The sequence below is a fragment of the Anser anser genome, assembly GCF_964211835.1.
Source record: "Anser anser genome assembly, chromosome: W".
In the NCBI taxonomy this organism is placed as follows: domain Eukaryota; kingdom Metazoa; phylum Chordata; class Aves; order Anseriformes; family Anatidae; genus Anser; species Anser anser.
The window spans coordinates 5,640,072-5,660,216 of NC_139731.1; the positions used below are offsets into that span (position 1 = coordinate 5,640,072).

The window sequence follows — 20,145 nt, forward strand, 5'->3', positions numbered from 1 at the left end:
TGAACAGGGCATATTGCTTCTCATCTTCTGGTAGCTTGGTATACAGTGGGGCTTCTTCGGCATGGGCCACCTCCTCCTCTGGTGATATCCCAAAATCTTTGCCTTCTGGCCAGTCCATAATCACTTCCAAGATTCCTGGGCGACTGGGGTTTCCTATTCGAGCCCGCTGAGTAATCAGTGCAACCCACTTGCTCCATGTAGCATCAGTTGCATGATGTGTAGAGGGGACCCTTCCTTTGAACATCCAGCCCAATACCAGCAGTCGGGGTGCCAGGAGGAGCTGTGCTTCAGTACCAACCACTTCCAAAGCAGATTGAACTCCTTCATACACTGCCAAGATCTCTTTTTCCGTTGGAGTGTAGCAGGCCTCGGATCCTCTGTATCCCTGATTCCAAAACCCTAGGGGTCGACCTCAAGATTGTCCAGGCTCTTTCTGCCAGAGGCTCCTTCGAGAGATCGGGCAAGGTAGACAACTGTTTAATGTCCTCTGTCTATAAAGCAGCTGTGCTAAAAGGCCACCAGTACCCTTTTCGTTCCTTGAAATGTCCTCTCCTGAGATAGTCCATGCCAAGGATGCACGGAGCATCCGGGCCAGCCACAATATTTGCCACAAACACCCAGCAACTTCCATGTCTTAACAACTGGAGAACAAGCAGTCCCAGACAACAAGGCTCTCCTGAATCACCCTTCTTTGTTCCTTCTAAACTCTTTACATTCCTCCTGGCTTCATCATTAAGTCTGGTGTTATCACTAACCATGGGGCTTGTCGACCGCCATGGCCACACTCCCACAAGGACCCCCAAGTCCTTCTCTGCAGGGCTGCTTTTAAATTCTTCTTCTCACAGTCTACATAAATACCTGAGATTGCCCCAGTCCAAGTGCAACACCTTGCGCTTGGCCTTGTTGAACCTCATTAGGTTCTCATGGGCCCACTTCTCTAGCCTGTCCAGGTCCCTCTGGATGGCATCCCTTCCCTCTGTTCTATCAACTGCACCGCTCAGCTTGGTGTCATCTGCAAACTTGCTGAGGATGCACTCAATTCCGTTGTCTGTCATTGATAAACATGTTGAAGAGCAAAACAGTTTACTGTTGGGATCCCCCCGTCACCCCATAAATACAGATAGGTTCTCCCCCTTTGTAGCTTGACGGCATTACAGTACACTGTGCACCTGTGTCTACTAAAGTTATACTTCCGTGTGTCTGACGTGCCAGGCCATCTAATCCACTCAGTCCAATAAACCCGATTGTCCCTTTCCTCCCCCTGGCTGGAGGCAGAGCCCCTCTAATCCTGGTCATAATATTCATTACTGCGTCTTGGGGACTGCCTGCTGGAGATTGGAGCAGCAAGTTTTTCAGACCCCCCCCCCCCCCCCCCCGTTTTGTGACCGTTTTTCCTTGCAACTCACATACCAGTGCCTCTAGGGTTGAGGTATATTTTCCATCCCATTTTCTCATGTCCTCTCCATGGTCACGTAGGGAAAACCACAGGGTGGCATGGGAAAGCAACCCACTGTATCTTCTTCCCTGAACAGAAGGACACTTAATCCTGATAGCTGAGAGACTGGTTCGTAAAGGTGGGGAGGAAGATAAATTCTCTCTAAGTTGGTGGACCTCTTCAGAAAGTTTCTCCACAGCTGAGACACAGGCCTGTAGGAAAGAGGAGAGACTTCATACTGCCAGAGTTGTTTAGTCAATTCATCCACTGTGGGTTCCTCACGGTCTTTCCAGGTCATTACTGCCAATGAGCTGGCATATGATGATGGTGCAGTCCATACAAACGTCTCCCACATGGGTCATGTACACTTGACTTCATTTGGATCTGTGGATATCTGTTCATTGTCTAGGTCCCTATAAATCACCTCCCGTACGGCTAATTCCCTCAGGTTCTGGATTCTCTTCTCCATGGTGGTCCACTTGCCTGGTTGACATACAAGATCTTCCTTGAAGGAATACCTTTCCTTCACTGGTGACAGGAGACGCCTCCAGAGGCTGAAGTGTGCTGAAGTGTGCTCCATTTCCAATTGCTTTGTCAATGCCTGCATCCCTAGAAAGGGATACCAGCCTCCTGGCTTCCCTGCCCTCTAATTCCAGACTATTTGCTCCGCTGTTCCAGCACCAGAGTAGCCAGGTGACAAGGTGCTCACCTGGACAACGACTGAAATCTTTTCGCATATTTCATAGCTCATGCTGGTATAGACCTCAGGTAGTTATTGAAGCTCTTATGATATCTTCCTCTTCATCTTCCCGTTCATCTGATGGTCCAGCGATTTCAGAGTAGCCTATCTCATCTTCTTCTTCCTCCCCAGTCTGAGTAGGAGTTCCTCTGCTTTCTAAACAACCTGACTCATCCATTGCTTCATCTTGGATACAGGGGCAACTGACGCTGGTACAGTCTGTTTCCCTGGCCTAGCCTTGGGGCCTGTCACACAAGTTGGAGCAGCTGCAGAGCCCGTCACAGTGGTCGGAACAGCCACAGGACCCATTGCAGGGGTTGGAACAGCCGCAGGGCCCGTCGCAGGGGTTGGAATGACCGCTCGACCCATCACAAGGGTTGGGGTAGCTGCCGGGGTTGGAGCAGCTGCAGGGTCTGTCATAGGGCTTGGAGTGGTCACTGGGTTTGGAGTGGCTGCAGGACTTAGGGTGGCCGCAGGATCTGTCACTGCGGTTATAGTGGCGTCAATTGCAGCTCCGTAAGCATAGGACAAGCCCCAGCATGTTGCAGTGATTTGTATATCTGTTGTGGTTTAACCCAGCTGACAGCTAAGCACCACACAGCCCACCCTACCCCCTCCTTCTCTGGGATGGGGGAGAGAATCAGAAAAATATCAAAGCCTGTGGGTTGAGATAAAGACAGTTTATTAGGACAGAAAAGAAAGGAAAATAATAATAATAATGATAATAGTACTACTACTAACAATGTGTACGAAACAAGTGATGCACAATGCAGTTGCTCACCACCCGCTGACCGATGCCCAGCCTATCCCCGAAAAGAGGTCCCCCCACCCCAACCAGCCCCCCCATATTAATTGTTCCGCATGACATCAGATGATATGGAATACCCTTTTGGCCAGTTTGGGTCAGCTGTCCTGGGTCTGTCCCCTCCCAGCTCCTGCTGCACCCATAGCCTGCCCACTGGCAGCACAGAGCGAGAAGCTGAAAAGTCCTTGTCTTAGTGTAAGCACTGCTCTGTACCAATTAAAACATCAGTGTGTTATCAACATTATTCTCATCCTAAATCCCAAACACAGCACCCTACCACCTATTAGGAGGAAAATTAACTCCATACTAGTCAAAACCAGGACAATATGTACACCAGGTTGTATACAAATTGAGACAGAAGACACTTTTGCAAGCTGTGTTATGCTAACGATGCAGCCTGTTTGTGTATTTAAATATGTTGTTTCAGGCAGTAGGTCCAGCACACATTTTAGTAAAGACCTATGAGCTCCCTGTGAAATTGCAAAGTTACAGGTATTGCTACAGTCAAACTGTGTTTGCATCAGGGCAATCAAAAGTTGTAGGATTTGTGGAAAAGAAGTCTGTTTACTCATTTCTGGATCCTCCCAAACATATAAGCAAGCCAGATTTCCCCACCATGCAGTTCTGCTTTGTGGTTGAGACTTTGCTATTACTCTACCAAGATGTGGAAGGCTAAGAACGCTTTTTTCACTGCTTTCCCACCTCCCTAGGTACATGGTCTCTACCGCACAACTGGTGCTAGTTTCGAGAAAGCACAGCAAGAGTTTGCAACAGGAATGATGTCCAATAAAACTGTACAAACTGCTGCAGCCAACGCCGCCTCAACAGCAGAAACCAGTGCAGCTCAAAATGCATTCAAGGGTAACCAAATGTAGAGAAATATAACAAGTGATTATGTTTCTCTTTTGTTGTACTTAATTTTCCAGTCAATTATATTCCCTAAAAACTTAGATCAAAATACACAGCATATCTGTCTCTTCTTAAAAGATAGCCACTCTTTGCCCTGTTGCATTCTAAAATATAAAACTTTCCATATTTTATGGAGGATAAATAATTTAAACAGTTGGCCTGAGAATGAATTGTGGTATTTAATAATCAAGTAAATATAGTAGGAATTTGGATTTTTTTTAGTGGTTCACTACAGTATTGTTTTAAACTTCAGGAAAGCACTTTGGATCAATTATTTTTGTTTCTAAGAACTGATTTCCCTATTTCTACTATAAGAAGTGGGGTAGACTGAGAGATGTAGCAAGTTAGGTTTGGCTAATGCTTTTGATATATATCTGTAAGTTTGCATGAATACTGTTGAGTTATCTGATCATGTTTAAATAGTGTTTTGGTCCAGAATTTCCCTGTGCCATTTTATAATTATAACGTTTGTTTGCATCTCTTTTCATGGAGCATTTTCTACATGGGAGAAATGACCAGGTCTCTGTAATAGAATGTATAATGCAGTGTACAGTTTAAGGAAGTTGAAACTGATGGTTTCAATCACAGAGCTAAATGAGTATAGATTTGCTATTTTTAATTTCAGTATTCATGTCTTGGGGTCATAATTTTTCTGAAAAAGAAACCAATATTGACCTTGAGAACACTGGTTTCTTGCCCCCCTACCCTCTCTTACATGAAGTGGTATTTTTATTGTGTTTGGGATTTTTGTTTTTTTAAGTGCAGATTTGTGTTTAACAACTAAATCTCTAAATCTCTACTAAATCTCTAGCTTTGTCAGTCACTCTGTTTACTGCTTGTCCAAAAATCTAAATATACAGTATTTAATTTTTAACAGGAATATTGTCTAAAATCAAGCTTTTTAAGCAATGACATTTAACAGATACTTGAATTCATTTTAATGTAACTCAGCCAGCTCTGTGATTTAATTTAAGCTGGAAAAAAAGCTTTTAAAATATTTTGAATTGAAGAAGTAAGAAATCATCTTTCACACAGTTAAATTTTAATTTATTGATCTGGAGGCCTAAGAGGTTAAATTGGTGATGTGGAACTGAACAATCCATAATGGTACATACCATCATAATATTCTAGAATTTAATCTGGTTTTACTATATAAAGTGATGTTTCTCTCCTTTCAAGGTTATTTGATATTCTTGGATTGACTTGTGAGTCTTACGCATAACACTTGGGCTGTTTTTTTAAACTCTATTTTAGAAAATGAAAACAGGAAGGACCACATCCCACAATCTGTAGAAATATACACTGTAGCTGAAATGAATTCAGTTCTTAAGGTGAATCATGTTTAGTAAGACTGAGTCATAAACTTCTGAGAACCCTCTGCATCATGAAGTTAAAAGCAATTTAAATATTCTATGTAATAGGAGCTCTAAAATTTTACACTAGTGGACGTGGTAGCATTAAACTTAAATTTGTGTGGAATGTTACTAAAAGCTTTCCAGACAAAAGTCACAAATTTCTGTTTAGATCAGGCATCACATTTCTAGCAGCTGTATATCAAGATTTTTCTTTTCAGAGTTTCTTTAAATTAACTTTAGGGTTGTATCTAGGAACTGTACTTTTGAATCTAAATTTAAGCAATTCTCTTTGATATCTCTTGGATATGAATCCCAGGACATCATCCTTGCAATTAAATTTAACATGAAGATTGCATAACATTACCAGATTATATTATAGAAAAAATATTAGAGAAAAAAAACTGAATTTGGCAGGTAGTTTTTTTTTTTTTTCCAAATGTTTAAATGTTCTTTGAGAAAACACAGCTATTATTCAATGTATAGGTAGCACTGATTTGTAGTGTCATGTGTTGAATACACAGATTTAAACCTTATAAGTGATATTCAAGACTTTTGTTTAAACCAGAAATCTCTGACAATTTGCAGCCCAAAAGTGAATGAGAAATTTAGTTTTGACAACAAAAAGCTAATGTTTGTTAAAATATTTTATACCTGACTAAAACTAGGTTTTACAGTCTCTTATTAATTAGTCAGAGTATGGTGCCCACTTAAGTTGTCATTTTGTAGTATTGTGGCAAACTGAGTACAAAGTATGAAGTTTAAACACTGGAATGTCATTGATCTGTAATTTAGGAGTTGGTTTTATTTATCTGAGGGATGTTTGCATTTTTTATAAATTACTAACAATGCTCTACAATCACGGTGAATGTCATGGTTCTGTACAAATTCACTTCTGTCCCTCCATTGCATGTCTGAGTAGTTCAAAAGTTATGTATATTTATTGTATTAACACAGTGTCAGAGAATAAAAAAAAAATACTTTTTTTTCCTGGATGCTTGCTCTATATAGTTTTAAACAATATAAGGATTTTTCTTTTAAAGGTCAGGATAACATGCAGGGTGGCTGATCTATGGAAAAGTCTCACTTGGTTTTTATAATCCTGTATAAAAATGCTGCAGTTCTGCTGAAAGGGGAAAGTAAAATGCATTATTGTAAAATGCAAAATAATGCATTAGGGTCCTAAGAATTACTCAAATATTAAGAAGAAAATTCTTAAACGCTTGCAGCCCACTTGGTTGTGCTATAAAGTTAGAGGGCTAAAATCTAAATAAGTTCTGTCATTACTGAATGAAATTCTTCAGGTATTAAGTGAATCTTAAAATATTATTGAAAGCAAAATGAAGTTATTGAAAACAGCATTGGTTTGGTACTGTTTATTTTCCTAATTTCTGCCTATTGACTTGACACTGCTGTGTCAATTGTGTCACTTTGTATCCTGTTGTATCACTGCTGTGTCTTGCTTTTTCTTTTTTTTAGCCACTATCAATCTGTTGATTTTTTTTTTCATGTAATATCAACTGTAATGCCTGGTCTGTAGTGCTGAATTTATTACCAGGTTTTCTTTGAACAGAAAAATGAGTTCAACTAGACCACTGTGGTGTAGTTAACGTTTGCAAATGCACAATACAGAGAATACTGTTCTGAGATATAGTTGGGATTAGTTTGGGAGATAGCAGATGTGTGTTTTTGAAGACACTAGCACATACATACACGCATCATTTAGTAGTGAAATTCTTCATCAACTTGATCTGCTTCTTTGTAATTTGCATATCTAGTGTGGTAGTGGCAACAGACTAAAGGAGCAGTTTTTGAACTTTATCGTACTGCACAACTGTGCTTACCATTTACAAGAATAATCATGTTTTATGATTAGAATTACTACATAATTTAAGTGCTGTTGTGGGGAGACGATAATTCCTCTGGTTTGCTCAGGCTAGTTTACCTCAGGAATTTGAAAGCGCTAAGTTGGGAAAACAAACACACAGAAAATACCAGCTCAGAATGTCATCTATTTGAAGATACTGTATATTCAAAGAAAAGGCATACATTTGCAAACAAGCTTTCAGTGAATCACAGGAGCAAGACTACTTTATATTCCTGTCCCTCTGACATTAATAATATGTATTCACTTTCTCATTGCATCACTATTCTAAACCTAGCTAGAGCTAGGGGAAGAAGTTACTAGAACACAGAAATCTATAGTAATTCACACATTTTAAGAATGAAACTCTACATTTCCTATTTCCATTAACCTCTTTGAAAAAAGGAGACAATGTTTTTAGCTATACAAATAAGTACTTGGAAAATTTTCAGTAGTATTTTGTATTCGTAGAATAACTTATATATGTGCACATATACACACCTGCTTTGAAATCCATAAAGGTGACTAATATGGTGATGCATTCAGTAGTACCTATCCCATAATTTGGTCTGGACTGTAGATTTCTAAGAAACAAGGAAACTGTTCCAAGTTTTCACCAAGAGATACTTCTTGGAGGTTTAAACACTTGCAAAAGCTTAATTAAATTAATGCAATTAATTACATGTAAATTTAACTAATGGACCTTATCAACAATCAAACAAAACAGATGTCCTGATTTTTCTTTAAACTACTGTGGTGGCTTTACCCCACTGGGCAGCTAAACTCCACTACAACTGCTCTTTCACTCCCTCTACTCAAAGAAAAGGGGGAGAAAATACAATGGAAAGAGCTTAAAGGTTGAGATAAGGACAGGGAAATCATTCAACAATTATCATCAAGCAAAACAGACTCATCATATGGAGATTAATATGATTTATTGCCTATCACTAGCAGACTAGAACAGTGAGAAACTAAAAGCAAAATAAAAACACCTTCCCCCTCATCCACCCTCTTTTATGTCCTCCCCCCAAGCTGCACAGGGGAAGGGGGGTTGCAGTCAGTCCATAATGTTTGATTTCCGCTGCTCCTTCAGGGTCACTCTCTTCCCCTGCTCCAACGTGGGGTCCCTCCCACAGGATGCAGCCCTTCCCAAACTGATCCTGCGTGGACTTCCCACAGACAGCAGCTCTTCAAGAACTATTCCAATATGGGTCTGTACCATGGGGTCCATCCTTCAGGAGGAAACTGCTCCAACATGGGTCCCTCATGGATGACAACTCCCACCAGATCACCTGCTCCTGTGTGCGCTCCTCCACAGCCTACAGGTATGGCATGGAATCTGCTCCTGCATGGTCTCCTCCACAGGCTGTAGCATGGAAATCTGCTACACCATGGGCTGCAGGGGGACAGCCTGCTCCACCATGGTCCTCTCTATGGGCCACAGGGGACCTTCTGCTCTGGCACCTGGAACACCTCCTGCCCTCCTTCTTCACTGACCTTGGTGTCTGCAGGGCTGTTTCTCACTCCTATCTCTCCCAGGTGCTGTTGCCCACCACTTTTTTCACTTTCTTAAATATGCTCTCACAGAGGCGCGAATAACATCATTTATTGGCTTGGCTCTGGCCAGTGATGGGTCCCTTTTAGAGCCAGCTGGAGCTGGCTCTCATATAACATAGGACAGCTTCTTGACTCTTCTCACAGTGGCTACCCCTGCAGGCCTCCTAATACCAAGTCCTTGCAATGTAAATGCAATACAACTACCAAAATCCTTATTCCTGGTTCTGCCATAAATTTGCTTAGAGAACAACATATAATCTCTTTTTAGTGTTCTTTAAGTTGCATATGAGTAATATAAATTGTGGCAAATACCATCCAAGAAGTCTGTGTGATTAAGCAGTTTTTTGTTTTATAACCTTCTCTAGCCCCTCCTCAAAAAGGAACTGCAGTGCTTTAGTTGCAAAATGAAAAATGTCAAACGTATTTAATTAGAAAGTCTCTTTAATGCAACTGTATTGTATAATGCATAGCTAGAATTTCAGATCACATACTTTTTGATCAGTAAGTAGTAATTGTTTAAGTCAGTTGGTATCTAAAACATTAACAAAATCACAGGACTGGGCTCTTAAATGCTATTAAAGCCAACTTGCTCTGGCTCAACATACTTAATATGTTTGAATTAATGTAGTCACACTCCCATTACAATTTGAAAACTCACATTTTAATTGAAATTTAAATTAAAAAATAGAACATTAGGTCCATCATTCATGCTAACAAATGTACATAGTGGTGACTCAAGAACAGCAAAACAGTACCACCATGTTTCAAAATCTAGCCTAGCTGGAATGCCACAGCCTCTTTTTCTGTACAAAGTGGCTGTGGTGTATACACTGCTGCTATGCTCTGCTTTTCTTGGGCTCTGTCCTTTTCTTGTGGTAGGCACCAGTGCCCATTGCTTTCAAGGTAGTCATGAACTCTTCTCTGTTTACCGCTAGGAAGTGAGGTACTCTGATGTGGGATAACAATGCAAAAATGAAATGATTTGACTGAAATTTATTGAAGTAGATAGAAGTGATATAGGTAAACAAGAAATAACTCAGTAGCAATGTTTTTTACAGTGCCATATTAGAAATAAAGCACATTAAGAAACCTTGCTGAGACTTTTCAACTTTTAGACTGTGTATTGCTAGAGATATATACAGCTTCACATCATGTTATTGCACATATCACACAAGTTTGTATGTGTGTTTTTTTTTTATATATATATATATATAAATATACTACTTTTTTTTAAAGGTCTATAGCACTTTACAGACTATAAGTTTACAAATGCAATCAAACCACAGATGTTTGAAGAATTCTTCAATACCACAAAAAAAAAAACAAGCAAACAAACAAAAACAACAGTTAAAGTGAACTAAGACTCCACATCAAAATATTCTAGATGCTATGCAGTGCGTTTACATTAAGAAGCAGTTAGGCACTGCAGCCCCCCCTCATAAAAATAAATTAGCTTTAAGCTGATTTTTTTTTTTTTTGAGAATATCTTTGAAAACTAACAATGAGGTGAATGTCAGAAATAACTTAAAACAGCTATCAATTTTCATGAGTGCACCCTACATTGGTAAACCTTATCCAGGAAAAACAAACAATGCAATTACAATATATGCCATCTTATCACTTGCTAGAAAAACAGAACCCTGAGGAAAAAAAAAACAAAACATAAAACAAAACAAAACAAAAAAACCTTTTTTTTTCTGTATTTCTTCCCAGCCTGTCTTATATCTGTGTTGTGTGATGAACATGGATATTCTTGCAAATTAGTTCGTAGAATCACAGAATGCTTTGGGTTGGAAGTGACCTTAAAGATTATCTAGTTCCAACCCTCCTGCCATGGGCAGGGATACCTCCCACTAGACCAGGATGCTCAAAGCTCCAACCTGGCCTTGAACACCTCCAGGGATGGGGCATACAAAACTTACCTGGGCAACCTGTTCCAGTGCCTCACTACCATCACAGTGAAGAATTTCTTCCTAATATCTAAACTAAATGTCCCCTCTTTTACTTTAAAGCCATTACTCCTTGTCCTATCACTAAAATCCCTGATAAAGAGTTCCCTCCCCAGCTTTCCTGCAGTCCCCCTTTAGGTATTGGAAGGCTGCTATAATGTCCCCCTGGAGCCTTCTCTTCTCCAGGCTGAACAACCCCAGCTTCCTCAGCCTGTCTTCATAGGACAGGTGCTCCAGCCCTCTAATCATCCTCGTGGCCCTCCTCTGGACTCATTCTAATAGGTCCATGTCCTTCTTGTGCTGGGGGCCCCAGAGCTGAACACAGTACTCCAAGTGGGGTCTCATGAGAGCAGAGAGAGAGAATCACCTTCCTTGAGTTGCCGGCCACACTTTTTATGCAGCCCAGGATACGGTTGGCTTTCTGGGTTGCAAGCACACATTGTCTGCTCATGTTGAGCTTCTCATCAATCAACACCTCCAGGTCCTTCTCCTCAGAGCTAGTCTCAAGCCATTCTCCACCCAGCCTGTATTTGTGCTTGGGATTGCCCTGACCCAAATGCAGGACCTTGCACTTGGCCTTGTTGAACCTCATGAGTTTTGCGCAGGCCCACCTCAAGCTTGTGTAGGTCCCTTTGGATTGTATCCCTTCCTTCTGTTGTCAATTGCACCACTCAGCTTAGTGTCATCTGCAAACATGCTGAGGGTGCACTCGACCCCACTGTCCATGTCACCGACAAAGGTGTTAAACAGTGCCAGTCCCAATACTGACCACTCAGGAACACCATTCATTGCTGATCTCCACTTGGACATTGAGCTGTTGACCGCAACTCTTTGAGTGTGACCATCCAGCCAATTCCTTACCCACTAAGTTGTCCATCCATCAAATCCATGTCTCTTCAATTTGGAGACAAGGATGTCATGCAGGACACTGTCAAACTCTTTGCACAAGTCCAGGTAGATGATCTAAGTTGCTCTTCCCCTATCCACCAATGCTGTAACCCCATCACAGAAGGCCACCAGATTTGTCAGGCATGATCTGCCCTTCGTGAAGCCATGTTGGCTGTCACCAATCACGTCCTTATTTTCCATGTGCCTTAGCATAGTTTCCAGGAGGATCTGTTCCATGATCTTGCCAGGCACAGAGGTGAGACTGACTGGCCTGTAGTTCCTTGAGTCTTCCTTTTTTCCCTTTTTAAAAATGGGTGTTATGTTTCCCTTTTTCCAGTCAGTGGGAACTTCACTGGACTGCACTGACTTCTCAAATATGATGGTTAATGGCTTAGCATTTACTTAGCAAAACAAGTTATGAGGAGCAGCTGAGGGAACTAAGGCTATTTCTTCTGGAGAAGAGAAGGCTGAGGGAAGATCTCATCACTCTCTACAACTACCTGAAAGGAGGTTGCTGTGAGGAAGGTGTCAGTCCCTTTTCTGAGTTGACAAGTGATAGGACGTGAGGAAACAATTTCAAGTTGCACCAGGGGAGGTTTAGATTGGACCTTCATGAAGAATTTCTTCACGGAGAGGGTGGTCAAGCATTGGAATGGGCTGCCCAGGGAGGTGGTGAAGTCCCCATCCCTGGAGGTATTTAAGAGAGGTGTGGACATGGCACCAAAGGACACGGTTTAGTGATGAGACTTGGTAGGTCAGGTTGATGGTTGGACTTGATGATCTTGAAGGTCTTTTCCAACCTAGATGATTATATGATTCTACCGTGCTACTGAAGTCCTGACATCTGATTTTCATTGGGCTCCCAGTATCCACCACACTGCCTGCCAACTCTGCAGAGTCCTAGCTAGGCATCCTATTTGTTTTTATGACCTTGTTTTCAGTACTTTGCTTATGCAGATGTCCTCTTTGGGAAGAAGTGCCTCTTCCTCATGTAGCCCAGCTCATTATAGCCCAGTCCCAAAGCCACAGTATTGTCCTGGCTAGTAAGACTGGGCTGCTTGGAAGAAATGCAGCTCAGTTCAGTTTATTATGACAAGGCATCCCCAGTTCAACCAGTCGTTATCGTGAGTGCAGAGGGAAAGGCAGCCTGAATTCCTGTGTTTCACTCCACTCATCTATATTCTGTTCCTGCCTGAATGTCTTCTGAATGACTGCTAGAAAGAGATGTGTTTCAGGAAGGAGTCACAAAGGCTGGGTGGAATTTCCACTTTCCCTATTTGATATTCTCTGCTTTATATATCACTTTTAACAGGGGGAATTGGAATTAGGACTATAAGTGCAAAGTCATAATTTTTAATATGTTTCGTGGCAGTGTAAAACATGACTATGTTGTTCTAGGTCTGAGTGCAGTTTGTTTTCATTCATGTGTGTCATATCTCCTAGTAGGTCTGCATTCACTGTTGTGCCTGTTGCAGCTCACCTGTTGTCCTGGTTACAGCTGTGTTGGAAAGTGTGGGACCTGAGCATGATGTAAATGGTATGGAATAAAGGGTGGATATTATCCTGGATTCAATTGGGATAGAGTTAATTTTCAGATTCTTGAAAAGCTGGTAAAATGTTTGAAAAAGGTATGCTTTCATGCTGGCAATTGGAAAGAGACACGAATCACTGCAATGTGCCAGGGCTTGGCCTATGCCTACCAAACCACACTAAACGCTACTCCAAACCTTTTGACAGGCCCTGTGGCTACTCCAACCCCTGCAACAAACAATGTGGACACTCAAACCACTGTGACGGGTCCTGTGGCTACAACAACTCCATTAACAGGTACTGTAGCTACTCCAATCCCTGTAACAGGCACTGCAGCTGGATGAAAGAACCAACCTGTGCTGGTATCAACCACCCCTATACACAAGAAGAAACAATGGATGCAAAAGTCATCTCATTTAGTAAGGAAAGAAACTCCTACGAAGAAGGGGAAGAAGGAAGAAGATGAGGCAGGTTACTCCAAAGCAGGGCCATCACGAGAACAGAAGGAAGACGAGGAAAGCTCATAAATATGGCAGTAACCACCCAATCCCTATCCCTGAGTGACCTGTGAGATATGCAAAAAGATTTCAGCCATCGTCCAGGCGAGCACATTGTCACCTGGCTGCTCAGATGCTGGGATGATGGTGCCACTAGCCTGGAATTAGAGGGCAGGGAAGCCAAGCAGCTGGGATCCCTTGCTAGGGAAAAGGCTATTGACAAAACAATTGGAAAAGGTGCACAAATCTTCACCCTCTGGAGGCATCTCCTGTCAGGTGTGAAGGAAAGGTATCCCTTCAAGGAAGATCTTGTATGTCAACCAAGCAAGTGGCTCATCATGGAGAGAGGAATCCGGTACCTGAGGGAATTAGCCGTACGGGAGGTGATTTATAGGGACCTAGACAACGAACAGCTATCCAAAGATCCAGATGAAGTCAAGTGCACAAGACCCATGTGGCAGAAGTTTGTACAGAGTGCACCATCATCGTACAGCAACTCACTGGCAGTAATGACCTGGAAAGACGGAGAGGAACACAAGGTGGATGAATTGGCTGGCCAGCTCTGGCAATATGAAGAAAGACTCTCTTCCTCCCTACAGGCCTGCGTCTTGGCTGTGGATAAACAAAGATCCAGCAAGTTAAAGAGAATATATCTTTCCACCCGTACAAACCAGTATCTCAGCTATTAGGAGTAAGTGTTCGTCTGCTGAAGAGAGAGGATATAGTAAGCACACACCATGTGCCACCCTGTGCTTTTACCCACGTAACCATGGAGGGGGCATGAGGAAGCGGGATCTGAGTTGCAAAGAAAAACAGTCACAAAAGGGGGTTCAACCAGGAAAATGTCTGCTCCAGTTTCCAGTGGGAAGTTCTACAGACTGAGAAAGGCTGATACAGAAGGGCTGATATTCTGATCTTAACAAAGGGGCCTCTGATTTGTATTTACAAGAAGTGAGTAATGAATACTATAATCAGGACTAGAGGGGCCCTGCCTCTAGCCAGGGGGAGGAAAGGGACAATAGGGTTTATTGGACTGTGTGGATCCAATGGCCTGGCACATCAGACCCACAGGAGTATAAGGCTCTAGTGGACACCAGTGCACAGTGTACCATGATGCCATCAAGCTATAAAGGGGCAAAACACATCTGTATTTCTGGAGCGACAGGGGGATCCCAACAGTTAACTGTATTGGAGGCTGAAGTGAGCCTAACTGGGAATGAGTGGCAAAAGCTCCCCATTGTCACTAGCCCAGAGGCTCCATGCATCCTTGACAAGGGGATGCACGGGTACTTGAAATACCCTCAAGAGAGGGTATTTAAGGAACCAAAAGGGTGCTGGTGGGCTTTTGGTAGAGTTGTTTTGGAGATGAAGCTGATCAAACAGCTGTCTACCTTGCCAAGTCTCTCAGAGGACACTTCTGTTTTGGGGTTGCTGAGGGTCAAAAAGCAACAGGAGATGATTGCTACCACAATGGAGCACTGGTGGCAATATCGCACCAGCCGAGACTCCCTGAACCCCATCCATAAGCTGATTCATTGACTATAGAGCCAAGGAGTGATCAGCTAGACTCACCCTTTAATAGTCCCATATGGCCAGTGTGGAAGTCTAATGGTGAGTGCAGGCTAACAGTGGACTATCGCGGCCTGAATGAAGTCACACCACCTCTGAGTGCTGCGGTGCCAGACATGCTAGAACCCCAATATGAACTGGAATCAAAGGCAGCTAAGTGGTATACCACAATAGATATCACTAATGCATTTTTCTCCATCCCTTTAGCAGCAGAGTGCAGGCCACAGTTTGCTTTCACTTGCAGAGGCAACCAGTACACCTGAAATCAACTGCCCCAGGGGTGGAAACACAGCCCCACCATTTGCCATGGACTGATCCAGTCTGCACTGGAACAAGGGGGAAGCTCCTGAACACCTGCAGTACATTGATGACAACATCGTGTGGGGCAACAAAGCAGAGGAAGTATTTGATAAAATGAAGAGAATAATCCAAATCCTTCTGAAAGCTGCTTTTGCCGTAAAACAAAATAAGGTCAAAGGGCCTGCCCAGGAGATCCATTTTTAGGAATAAAATGGAAGATGCAAGTTGTCAGATCCCAATGGATGTTATCAACGAAAAAACAGCTATGTCTCCACCAACTAGCAAAAATCAAGCATAAGGTTTCTTAGGTGTCTTGGGTTTTTGGAGAATGCATGTTACAAATTACAAACTGATTGTAAGCCCTCTCTATCAAGTGACCCAGAAGAATCATGGTTTCAAACAGGCAGGGCCCCAAGCAACAACAAGCATTTGAACAAATAAAATGGGAGATAGTTCATGCAGTAGCCCTTGGGCCAGTCTGAGCCGGAGAAGATGTAAAGAATGTACTCTATGCTACAGCTAGGGAGAAAGGCCCCATTTGGAACCTCTGGCAGAAAGAGCCCTAGGGTTTGGGAGTTGGGAATACAGAGGATCCAAGGCTCGCTATACTAATCTACTAAAAGATATTGGCAGCATATGAAGGGGTTTGAGCTGCTTCGGAAGTGGTTGGTACTGAAGCAGAGCTCCTCCTGGCACCCCGACTGCCAGTGCTGAGCTGGATGTTCAAAGGAAGTGTCACCTCTACACATCATGCAACTGATGCAGGTTAAGGGAGGTGATTTTCTCTCTACTCTGCTCTTGTGAGACCCCACCTAGAGTAGCACATTCAGCTCTTGGGTCCCCAGAACAAAAAGTACATGGACCTATTAGAATGCGTCCAGAGGAGGGCCACGAGGATGATTAGAGGGCTGGAGCACCTGTCCTATGAAGACAGGCTGAGGAAGCTGGGGTTGTTCAGCCTGGAGAAGAGAAGGCTCCAGGGGGACATTATAGCAGCCTTCCAATACCTAAAGGGGGACTACAGGAAAGCTGGGGAGGGAACTCTTTATCAGGGATTTTAGTGATAGGACAAGGAGTAATGGCTTTAAAGTAAAAGAGGGGACATTTAGATTTTTCATATATCTTCTCCAGATGTACATATAAAAATGCAAAATTTGTTGTTATTGTAGGAAATCCTGTAGTTCAGCATCACTGAATTAACCTTACCTTACATTTATCACATTATTTTATTACCTTTTTCATTTTTTTGGTACTGGGGATCCAAAACTGGTTGTGATATTCCAGACGTATTTTAGGAGTCTTGGGTAAAGAGTAATGATCACTTGTTAACAGGAGCTTAGCCTGTAGATATACCCCAGGATATTCTTGGCCTTCCGTGCTGCCAGGTCTAACTCCTGGCTCACATTTAGCCCACTGCCTACCCAGACCCCAGTTCCATTTCAGCAGAGCTGCTCCCCAGTATATCATAGGTATAGGAATTTACATTTGTCCTTGCTGAATTCCATGAAAGATATGTGGAGGGTGGTAGAAGGGATTTGGAGGTGTGTTTCCTAAGCTTGTGGGGTTGAATATACTATGTAGGTTTTTAGTCCAGTGTTTTAGGAACTTTTGTAGTTTTTCCTAAGTCACACCTACTTTTAAATTATTGTTATAAATTGGAATGGAATATACAAATAATTTTAAATGTATTTTCAAATCTTGTTATACATTATTAGTAAAATAGAAGAAGAGAAAGAGATGCAATTTTGAGCATGCTTAGTGACTTGTGTGTTACTTCTTCACACGTGCTTATTTTTCTTAGCGCCTTGGTGGGTTGGAGTGATGTCCAGAATGCTGTCTTTCTAGCAAAGCAGAAATGTCATGATAGCGAAATGTTACTCATGTGCATATATTCACTTAGAAATGGAGTTGTACCATTCCGGTCACCAGTACTAATCATAAATATTGTTTTAATGTTTTTGGCTCTGTACCTTTCTTAGATTTTACATCCATTATTTCTCTAGGTATTGCTAGGCTTCTGAAGTGATTGACGAAGGTCTAAGGACTTGGAACATGAGTGAATAAAATAAATTCAAATTATGCTATCTGGTATTTTCACATGCTAACTCTGAAGTTTCACTGCTCTTTGAAGGACAGAAGATGTGCAGCAGGTTATTCCTTTCAAATATTTTTTTTCTGAGCTTCTGTTGAGAGCATTCTTTTGATTTATTTTTTATTATTATTATTATTTAAAAAGAGATTTTAAGAAGGTAAAGAGGAGGTAGTCTCAGTGACTGTTTTTGATCAGCAAAACCTCCTCACCACCACCTTGAGATAGAAAATACTGAACTTGAACGACTAAACTTGAAGAATTCCAAGTAGAATAGTTTAATCTATATATGTTAAAGCACTAACATACACTGTGACATGTTGTATTAAATGAGTGATGCCTGAATACAGACTTCTCAGAATTATGACATCATATACATTGAGCAATTTTAAAGTCAGATATCATTCCGGAATACATGGAAACCTAAAGGTGAGTTAATAAATCAATGCAAGCTGATTTTTTTCATTCTTTGAACACCCAAGCTTATGCCTGTGGTTCTTAATTCCCCTTTCTGCAGGTGCAGAACCTGGCATTTTCCTTTGCTGGATTTCATGCTGTTTCTTATTGTCCAGTGCTCCAATCTATCTAGATCCCTCTGCAAGGCCTCTTGTCCCTCCAGAGAGTAAACAGTTCAGTCTCATAAGCAAACTTGCTGAGGATGCATTTCACTTTTACATCCAGATCATTGATAAAAATGTTGAACACAACTGGCCCTAGAATTAAGCCCTGGGGAACACTGCTTGTGACCGGTCGCCAGCCAGATGTAGCCCCATTCACTACGACTCAAGCTCTGCCGTTCAGCTAATTCATCACCCAACATGCTGTTGCTCATCTCACAGTTGGACAATTTATCCAGAAGGATGCTGTAAGGGACATTGTCAAATGCCTTACTAAAATCCAGAAAGATTGCATCCGGTGCTTTCCCTTGATCTGCCAAGCAGGTGACCTTATCATAGAAGGAGATCAAATTACTAAGGCAAGACTTTCCCTTGATGCTGATTATGCCTGATAATAGCTTTGTTCTTTAAGTGCCTTTCAGTATGCCCCAGGATAATAACGTCTCAATAACTTTTCCAGGAACTGAGGTTAGGCTAACAGGTCTGTAGTTTCCTGGGTCTTCCTTCATGCTCTTCTTGTAGAAGGGTATAATGTTAGCTAGCATCCAGTCAGTAGGGACCTCCCCAGACACCCAAGTCTGGGTAAATTGTTGAGAGGGTTCCAGCTATAACATCCACTAATTCCTTGAGCATTCTGTGGTGAATCCTATCAAGCCCCATGGACATTCAACTGATACAAATGGTCCCTTAAAATTCTGGTGACCACAGATGGAAAGCCGCTGCTCCCCCAGACATGGTCCTCCAACTCAACTCAGAAAACCAGGCAGCCCAAGATCTATCATTAATATTAATGTTAAACAATGAGGCAAAAAAAGGCATTAAATGCCTCTGCCTTCTCCTCATCTGTGGCGTAATGACCACAAGGACACCAAGGTTCTTTCAGGATCAGTAACTGCTACCACTTTATTGATGACATAACTTCAACTTTTTTCTTATTGAGGACAGGCTCCCTTCTTATACCATTCTCTCTCCAGCAGTACTTTTCCACTAACTATTTTTAACTGTGTTTTAATCATTTTGGGGATTCATAATGTCACAAAAGCTGACAGAAAATGTTTACACACATCCTTTGCCTTTTCTCCTGCATGGACAGACGCAAAAATACAGGCAGAAAAGGTATCAATTGAGACATAAACATAGTGAAGTTTTCCGAATTCTGGCAAACGTGTAACATAAAAAACAGTCCTTTAAGTCTATTACTATTAATGTGCATGACTGGGGGAGCATAGCTGGAGAGGGCAATCCTGGTTGAAGTGCTCCTATATCTTCCATGACTTCATTAATTTTTCTCAGATCATGTAGCAGTCACCATTTTCCATTCCTTTTCTTGATTACAAACACCGGAGAGTTCTAAAGCTAGTTATGGAAACAATATGCCTCGCTTTAAGTTGTTAATAAACCCCCACTGTCCCATACAATCTCTTCCCCACAATGTAACGGAGCTATGTAAAACAAAAGGTTAAACAGAAGCAACTTGGCCTTCGGGCCTTATGTATCCTATTCCTCCCGGATCGAAGGGAAACAGATTTGGCTCCTTTTCAGGGCCTATAGGGCCTGGATCAAAAGGAACGTCCAGGTCACCAGGGGGTGCAACAGCAAAAGCCTTCGATGGCAGTACCGGCGGGGGGGGGGGGGGGGGGGGGGGGGCGACGGTGTAGCAGAAGGATCAGTGGACGAGCCCGCAGCTCCCTCACTATCTGGCAAACCACACGTTGCTGATTGTGGTGCCACATGGCTCTTTAAGGCCCCAGATATTGCTTGCCAGGTGCCGAGCAATCCAGCTGCAACCTTGTCGTTTTTAGTAGCAGAGTCCTACACCTTGACCTCAATTTGGTCCCATGTTTCAGGATCGTAAACTGTCCGATTCGTAATAAAGGGAATAAGTTGTAAGGTTACAAGGACATTTTGTGTTTCTAAGGACATATGATTCCCCACAGTGCACAACTGCCTACCTTTGGCCAGCGAGGGGCAGTTATGTGCACGGGTCCGCTTCTCTCACCTTCAGCTTCCTTTCAACTCGGGTGCGCTTCCTTTCAGCAACTTTC

General features: G+C 42.3%; 1 protein-coding gene across 14 annotated transcripts in view; it reads left to right on the plus strand.

Moving 5' to 3' along the window:
- LOC310888709 (secretory carrier-associated membrane protein 1-like) overlaps window positions 1-20,139 on the plus strand; it is a 92,849-nt gene extending 72,710 nt beyond the window's left edge. For 2 of the 14 annotated variants that reach the window (XR_014576077.1, XM_083815682.1), the window contains 2 exons: window positions 8,198-8,429; window positions 12,945-13,054. Coding sequence is in view for 12 of the 14 variants with exons in the window: in XM_083815682.1 (XP_083671808.1) it covers window positions 8,198-8,429; window positions 12,945-13,021 (309 nt within the window). In the remaining 2 variants the exon portion in view is untranslated. Of the gene's footprint in view, window positions 1-3,689; window positions 6,234-8,197; window positions 13,055-13,235; window positions 17,353-17,397 lie in introns of those variants that run through there. The other 12 variants (XM_083815685.1, XM_083815675.1, XM_083815678.1 and 9 more) reach the window with 10 other exon arrangements.
- Window positions 20,140-20,145: the final 6 nt, after the last annotated feature.